The sequence below is a fragment of the Dermacentor andersoni genome, chromosome 6 (assembly GCF_023375885.2).
Source record: "Dermacentor andersoni chromosome 6, qqDerAnde1_hic_scaffold, whole genome shotgun sequence".
In the NCBI taxonomy this organism is placed as follows: domain Eukaryota; kingdom Metazoa; phylum Arthropoda; class Arachnida; order Ixodida; family Ixodidae; genus Dermacentor; species Dermacentor andersoni.
The window spans coordinates 42,331,280-42,339,632 of NC_092819.1; the positions used below are offsets into that span (position 1 = coordinate 42,331,280).

At 42.6% G+C, this 8,353-nt stretch overlaps 1 protein-coding gene across 1 annotated transcript in view; it reads left to right on the forward strand.

Annotated features, from left to right (window-relative positions):
• LOC126521968 (methionine aminopeptidase 2-like) overlaps positions 1 to 7,151 on the forward strand; it is a 44,864-nt gene extending 37,713 nt beyond the window's left edge. Inside the window, exon 12 of the mRNA XM_050170728.3 lies at positions 2,296 to 7,151. Within this exon, the coding sequence (XP_050026685.2) occupies positions 2,296 to 2,548 (253 nt within the window). The 3' untranslated portion in view covers positions 2,549 to 7,151. The remainder of the gene's footprint in view (positions 1 to 2,295) is intronic.
• The last annotated feature ends 1,202 nt before the right edge of the window (positions 7,152 to 8,353 follow it).

An 8,353-nucleotide genomic window follows, 5' to 3' on the forward strand; every position in this document is an offset into this window, starting at 1 on the left:
TTCTCTGTGGCCCCTTGCATCAGCTTTGACTTGCATGGCAAGCCAAAGTCGTGAAAGTCGGTTCTCTGGGCTTTGCCCTTAGGAACAAAGGAAATGACACAGGCACTCACGCAAAAGCCATTTATTGCTGTATTTATGCAAAAAAAAATGTCGGAGGCAATACATTGAGTAGTACATCGAGGACAATATGATAAGTAGGTGTGTGAATATTCAGATATCAGTGAGTCGAATATCTGCTATATTTGATTTTTCACATATTTGATCAACGACTGATTTGAGTCAATGACCAATTTTTCGGACATGCCCGATAAATCGGATGCCTTTGTGGCACCACCACATACCCCATAGAGCAAATGTATTGGAACATTTGAAATTTCGGTTGCAACATCTCTTCACTCTCCGATTTTCTGGACTTTTTGCCGTGACCACAGGTCTGAAATGACATTAATCGAAGTCACCTCTGCCACCATTTTGATTACCTCGCAGCATCGAACTCGCGAATGTGCATGCCGATTCGCTGGCAGCTGTAGTCACCACCGCGGTAATGCTAGGCCTAGCTGCTTCGACTTTTGCCACCAGGCTTCCTGCTGTTCTGTACTGTGTTTTTCGCTGAAACAATTTTCAACAGTCAGCAATGGTGCCAACTTCGCCTTTGTAATTCGCCGATCGCTATGAAGCGTTAAATAATGCCTGTTCCTACAAATCAACTTTGCTGCAATACAGCAATATTACGCAGTGGAGCATGTGTAATGTATTGCGGTGAAGCATAATAAGAGTAAAAAGGGGCCACTGTCACGGGACACAGTAAGTATTCCTCAATTATACATGTGTGCACCCGCCGTCATGTGTAATTGTACCATCCCTGATACGCCTAATAAGTGTACTGGCAGGCCTTGAAAACTATTTCAAACATGCCTGCGGGGATCTGAGCCTTTGGGGGCAATGAAAGCTGTCATTCATTTTCTCGCACATTTTCGCTACCCCTAGGGAGTCTGCAAAATCTGACATTGACTGTATTCGGTGTAGGGACATGTGCAGTCCCACATATTATGTACACTGCAGAGTCCCTCGTACTTGATGCTGCCCAAGCGAGCATTTCACTTTGTTTTAGGTAAAAACGAAGTGCAGAAAGCATGAAGCATTAACTGACGCCAGTTCCCAAAATCACCTTCGCCGCAATACAGCGATTATATGTGCAGGAACATGCGTGATGTATTGCGGTGAAGCATACTAAGAGTAAAAAGGAGCCACTGTCACAGACTGCCCAGGCTGATACCGTAGTAGATTCTGTCCCTGCAAGCGCTCCCCGACGTTGGCCCAATGTGGGGATCACACACACAGCACTCGAGCATTGCAATAGGCACCAGCTGCAGGATAAGCTTAGAGCAGGTGCTACTGCCAGAAATGTTGGCTGAATATTCTGTCATTTCTTGTGTTTTGTGCTGCCGAAATACCTCGAGGAATCAAATACAAACAAACATGTCACGTTTTGGGTGCACAAACAGTTACTGAATTATGACTATCGGTTCTCATCGCGGCCTCGCCGTATGAAATGGCAGAAAGCCTGGATATGCACGGTCTTTGGGCAGTGGTACGTACAGTGCTCTACAATTGAAACACGGTATGCTTTGCGCTTGGTTGAAAGCGTTTTTTGCATCGACTATGAGCTCTGGGGACACCGAGCTGATGCATTGTTGTAACAGGTGAAAGCGAGAGCCTTTGTGATGCATTGTCTCTGCATTTGGTCCTATGGCAATTGCCCAGCGCTCACCGGTGGGGCTAAAAAAGCTATGGCAGCCACGCACTCCGAGTACTGTGTTCCGATTGCTGAGCACTGTAAATTCTGATTCTGCTTTGCTTTTGTCTAGTTGTTCTAACATTAATAAAGGAGCCGTTCATATGCAAGAGCTTCGTGTTCCATGTGAGTTGCGTGTCTTCGCCTCCTCAGGTGTAATGGCTCTGGAGTTTGGGAACTAAAGGCAAATGCTCAGATTTGTAGTCGTCATTTTGCTGTCCTTTCCATGGCTGAGTCTCTTTCCTTTAGGGTGTAGTTTCCTTCCTCAGACTTTCCAACTCTGGTTGCGTCCAGTGCATCATAGTTTATGATAGCGATAAAAGCCTTGCATGCTTGGGTTCAACACGGTGACACAATAAGTGGCCACTAGTGCTGTTGCTCATGACTGTATTATGTCAAAACTCTTTATTACTGCTTCTCGGTGTGTCGTTGGTTCAGCACACTTGTTCAGCTCATGATGAATTTGCAACATGGAGCATTTGAATGTTTCTTTCGGACAGGCTTCCACGTTCCAAGCAGCTGCTGGGCGTCATCAACCAGAACTTTGGCACCCTGGCCTTCTGCCGCCGCTGGCTTGACAGGCTGGGCCAGACAAAGTATCTCATGGCTCTCAAGGATCTCTGCGACAAGAGCATTGTGGACCCGTACCCGCCTCTGTGCGACACCAAGGGGTGTTACACGGCCCAATTTGAGCACACCATCCTGCTGCGCCCGACGTGCAAGGAGGTCATCAGTCGTGGAACAGACTACTGAGATACCCCAAAAGTGCTGGTGTTGTTATAGACCATCCCGCCACACTGCAGTGGTCTAGAACGCAAGCTAGCAATGCAACTGAGGTACCACTTCTTTGAATGACAGTAATTTTTAGTATCTTGCATACTCCTTCATTTCTGGGGGTGTGCTGTGCAGCCCACTGGTAAAGACAACTCGCAAATGCACGGCTCACAGTTTGGGAGCTCGCCAGGCGCAGTTGCCAGCTGAAGCAATGCCAGTGAACTGCGGCACTGCACACTGGAGCCTGTTTCATGTAGTGGAAGTCTGCCTCAAAACTGGGTGCCTCCAAACTTGCCACAGTGCAAAATGTGTACCTGTGCTCACACATTCTCTTTTAAAGTAGACTGCACTGTACACTGAAGGCTTAGGAACTTTATAGGAGGATTCTGGAGACAAATTTAGTGGCCATTAGAAACATGCAAGAATGCAGCTGGCAAGGACAGAAGCGTTTTTCTGATTGATTGGAACTTATTTGCATTTTTGGACATCTGCATGAACTCGTGACTGTGTACGTTTAGCGCTGTTGTTAACTGGTGCTTGAGTTAGGTTGCAGAACTGTGGATATTGCAGAAATTGTAATGTTGGAGCTATGTGGGATAGTTGTTTTTGCCAAGAGAAGAGTGAGTAGTTTTCAAAGGAAAAGAAAAGATATAAAGCCCTAGAAATATTTCATTTTAATTCCACGTTACCTCTTTTCTTCACCTCTTTTAACCTGCACTTATTGTCTCGTGGCCACAGGTTATAAAATTAACAGGTGTCATTATAGTTGTAGGATGAGTTTTTGGTATTCTAGGTGGTGTTCTCTTGAAAGTAGAGCACATATACACATGGCTGGTGCACCGACAACATGATTGCACATTAGTTCTTTTTCTCATTTTTTTCAGTGGGCTTGAGTTGGGAGGGTCCGATCATTACCACAGGCAATCGCTTTCTGGTTGTGTAGTGTTACACATGTGCTGCTGACATTATGAAAAGCTGAACATTTTCTTTTTTATCACCAGCTTTTATTTATGCAGAACATTAACATTGGAAGAAAACTGTTTATCACAATGCCACCCTCGAGACTGGCCTACAAAATTTGCCAGTAGCATGCTAACTTGCCTTTTAGATCACTGCCTGGTCTCTTGCTGTTGTGCTTCCTTTTTTTTGGAAGCAAAGTTGATGCCCCATCTAGCTTCATGCTTGTTGATTAGTTTGTATTTTTGTTAAATGGTATATTCTGTTGACTCTGCTCTTTTTTGTTTGCTTCTTTCATCAGCCGGTTCTGGCATGTTCCCAGAGCACATATTTAGTGCAGGCTATCACTAACTGGAATTGTACTAACTATGTCTGGGTAAATTGGCTTGAATGACTGAACATACAACTCGTTTGGCTGCATATGAAAAGCACTGTATTGCAACTGCAACATTGAAACTACGCTTTGGGCTGCTTCTTATAGCTAAGGAAGGACGTAGTAAGCTTGTGGATTCATTTGTTCATCCAAAGGCAGTAATCGTCGATTTCATGTGCAACAGTAACCAGCAGAGCCGCCACGCCGATGCCTGTGATGCTAAGAGGGTGTCTCCATCTCCCCCATGATTGCTGTGTGCTATTTCTTTGCTGCATCACAGCGCACTCTGTGCAGGAAGGACAATGATGGAAAGCAAGGTTGAGGACTTAAATAGCAGTTGTGATCCAGGTAATGCGTTAAACGTGTCTGTTCGCTTGTTCACTTGCAAGTCAACGCTCATTGTGTTGGAGGTCCATCACTCAGAGCTGGGAGATGATGCATCATAATTCCTAACTGTTTGATAGAAAAGGGCTCCGCAATGATGTCACAAAATCGAGCCACTCTGTTTCCGAGATTGTTCTTGTATGCATAGATGGGAGCGAGAGGTAGTGAGTAGCTCCTTGGGAATTTGAACAGGCCAGGCTGCACTGAAATGTTGGAAATTAAGTGGCCTTTATAAGCTATAAAATGCACCACTGAACGTGCATGTCTAGAAAAGCTTCTTACATGTTGCTGAAAGTAATGAGAGCTTTTTATGTGCGGCCAGGGGACCGACTATGTTCACGCAGTCTGCATACCTATGGCTAGTTTTAAGCTGTTGTTCGCAGTAATTGCAATATGGGAATCAGGCACACTGAAGTATTAGACTGTTTTTTCAACATAAAGCAGCAAGTGCTTCTCGATTTTCATAAAATCATGCAGTACTCTTGTGAACAAAGGGAACCCTAACAGGAAAATGAAGTTTGTGTGAGAAGACTGTTGTTGGGGCAAGGCGCGTCATAGTACTCTTGATTACGACCTTGATACATTTTTTTTTTAAATTAGGAATTATGATTTGATTTATTATATGTGCAACACTCTTGTAGCAAAAAATGATCTGCACTGGTATTATATAAAATCAAATAAAATCTTCCCATGTTTATTTTCATGGTTAAATGGCACTATTTCGGTTTCATTTGTTCATGAAAGTGAATTTTAATTGGTGAAGCAGCTTATCAGAATGTTTTGTAATTTATTGAATAAAACCACTCCTAACTTTTAGCGAGGATTTTAAGTGCTCTCTTCCAAGCCTGCACTTTTGTAGTAAGGTTCTCGCGCAAGTCAGTTTAGCCCAGAAGGGGGAGTTGGGGTGAGGATTTACAAATGTGGTCTTCATATGACAAGCATGCAGCATTTAACGGGTGCATTATGAGCAAGTGTTCTCATCTCTCCATGTTAAGGTGGATAACCAACCAGAACTATCGGGGTGTGTGCTTCATGCCTTCATTGTGCTTTGGCACTCACTGAACGTAGGGTGGAGACATGGAGTAATATCCACTCTCAGCATATTTGGCTGCATCCAAGTTTACACATAGTGGAATGTACTGTTGTCTCTGATGAGCATTGTCATACAAGACAGGCACCATCAGGTACAAAAGTTATCCGATCAGAGTACTCGGAACCAGACTGAACTTGATGCTGTTTCATAATACTGTGCTCTTTGACACAGATCAGTCTGTTTTGATATAGCACACCAGCTACCTCCAAACTGAAGAATCAGCCCAGTGCGACCAACTGCACAGCAGTTCCATGTGCCATTATATTGTGTATGGTCACGAGCTCTTCAGCTTGAAAACTTTCTCGTAAGTGAGTGCTTAACACTCAACACAAAGCTGTGGTGGTCTTAAAGGACTTTAAAAAAAATGTTTGTTCACGCTAACAGCCCATTGTTGGCTAGACGCACAGTTCTTGTGAAGCATTGACTGCAGTCCCTGCAGTGTATCTGTGGGTCCAGTGCCTATAGTTCCTTACAGAATCTGTAGGATGCAGCGTTATGTTGCTTCCTTGGCCTTGTTACTGTACTCTTTCTTTTTCCTCCAGCATTTTACACTTTTTTGTGCTTTCTTTAATGCCTTTAAGTTGACGTAATTGTAATAACTACTATAATGACTTTGTTGAAAACTGCATCAGCAGTTAATAAAGATGAGTGCATAATGTGCTTTGTTGAAAATATAGATTCTCTGTTGGTTCACTCTCTTTTACGAGACGCATACTTTATATATTCATTTGATAAAGGTTTCTTGGTCACTGTGTTTCTGCATAATTAAAGTGTCACCGGATGGTATGAAGCAATGCATTTTGCAGCTTTAAAGTGGCAAGAAGATTGCCACTCTCTTTAAGTAAGACGGCAGTGCTTTTTACCATTTTTAATTTGCACCAACGTGCTTTCTTGGCAAACAGCAAGAAGTGTGAAACTTGAAGAGCTGCTTCTTAGTGCTCTTCAACCAGAAATAGGTGTCGAAACCAGAAGGTGTTGAAAAACTTTATGGACATTCTGCTGTTCTGCAACTGGCTTTTATTTGTGGCCATTTGACAGGCATAGTTTTTCTCATATGTTATCATTACAATGCACTGGTCTTTACCTAAGTGAGAATTGCCAAAAAATACTAATCACACGATATGTGAGCTAACCCTGCATCTCAATATTGAGCAATGCTAATCCTCCATAGCACACACTTTCTTGGAAGTTGACGTAACGAAGCTGAACTGATGTGTTTAGTAATGCTTGCATATACAGAGAGGTCTGCTAGGAGATTGAGGAAAGAACTTTGCAAATTAGATTTATAATTCATTTGAATAAAGCTGCTAGAAATTAGAATTGTGATTTGGAAATGTGAGTGCTGTCTAATATTATTCAAAATTATACACAGCATCTCCCTAAACATCTGCATGAAAATAATTCTGTACTCATTATTTTTAATACTTTGTAGTTATGCAAGAAGTTTGCTTGCAGATCAGTGAAGGATGTAGAAGCGTGGAACCCAGGAGGCGGTGTATAACTGCAACGGGTCCTGTTTGCCCATCACTTCCTGGTTTAAGCAGTGCATAAACATCTTCACCATAATTGTCATCAGATGGTTTGTTTCCACTTATCTTGAGGCACTCTCCGTCTTCTGTTGAAACTGCCTCACTGCCTATATTTGGTTATATGGTCAGATATTGAGTGACAGTAGCTGCTGTTTTCTATCTTGTGCATTGCCATTTCTTGAAAGCTTTATAAAGGCCTTTGTTTGCTCAATAAAAGTGTTCATGAGGCACGTTTTGAACTGGAAACTGTCAACCTGTTTGAATTTGAAGTCTTGTGTAGTTTCATGTTCCTTTGAATGCATGCTAAGAGCTGATTTGACTCGTATACAAACCAGGCAGGTCTGTTTTTCTGCTATGATGGCTCATTGGCTAGGATGTTCTACTTTCTCAGCTTTGAAACAGATAGCTGGGCCAGGTGACAAATTATTTTTTATCAATTGAAAAACGAGAGTTGGAGACAAGATAGGAATTGCCTCCAGAACTGTTTTACAGCCACCTGTCTCCAAAGGAAGCAGATAAGAAGGGCACAGCAGAGGTAGATGGAGGAGTCGCAGTCAGTAGGAAGAAAAAGAAAAGATATGCTAATGTTGAGGATTGAATGATTTGGTTTAGCGTACTTTTCGATAGATATTGCAATGATTCATACAACACAAGGAGGCACATATATGCGCACTGTTTGTGCGTGTGCCTATTTTTTTGTGTTGTATCAATTAACTGCACTGTCAATCAGCAAGAAAGGAAGATGCTAACAAGTCCAATAGGAGAGCTGGAAGAGCACTGAATGAGCTAGTGCTCAGACCAAATGCCCATCAGCAGAAAACTCTCCAAAAGAACAAGCTCTCCAGACTGCAAGAACAACCTTGACCCTGTGATTCACGGAACACTGAGAAAAGTAACGTTACAAATATGTTGCTTAACACAGAGGCAGTCTACCAAGGCATAATGCTGGAACAGCGTGAACAAAAACTCTAGGGGTGCAAAAAATATTTGAACATTTCAAATGAATCGAATAATGCCCTATTCGATTCAGTCTTCGAACCAAATGGGGCATTAGTATCCAATTTAATGTTCCCGGTGCTCGAATCGCATAGCTGGCATTAATAACTACAAATGAATATCCAATAGTTGTTGAATAACTTCAGTCATTTAGTGTGCCTGGTCAAGAATAAAATCGGAGCAAAAGTGCAATAAATTTTTTTCTACAGCCATGGTAGTAGACATAAAACGCAACTCGAGCACACTATAACATTGAGAAAGCTAGCCCTTTCCTCCTAAGTCGCAGTTATTCATATGCTGAAAAATGCTGGGTAGGGAACAAAAAGAGAGAAAGCGCTTTATTAAAACGCAGAGAACTTTGTCTCGAAGGGATATAGGCACCTATATGCTACTTTCTATAGGAAATGGGACTGGAAGAGAAGGGCCCTAGGAGGAGAAGGGCGGCAAAGAAA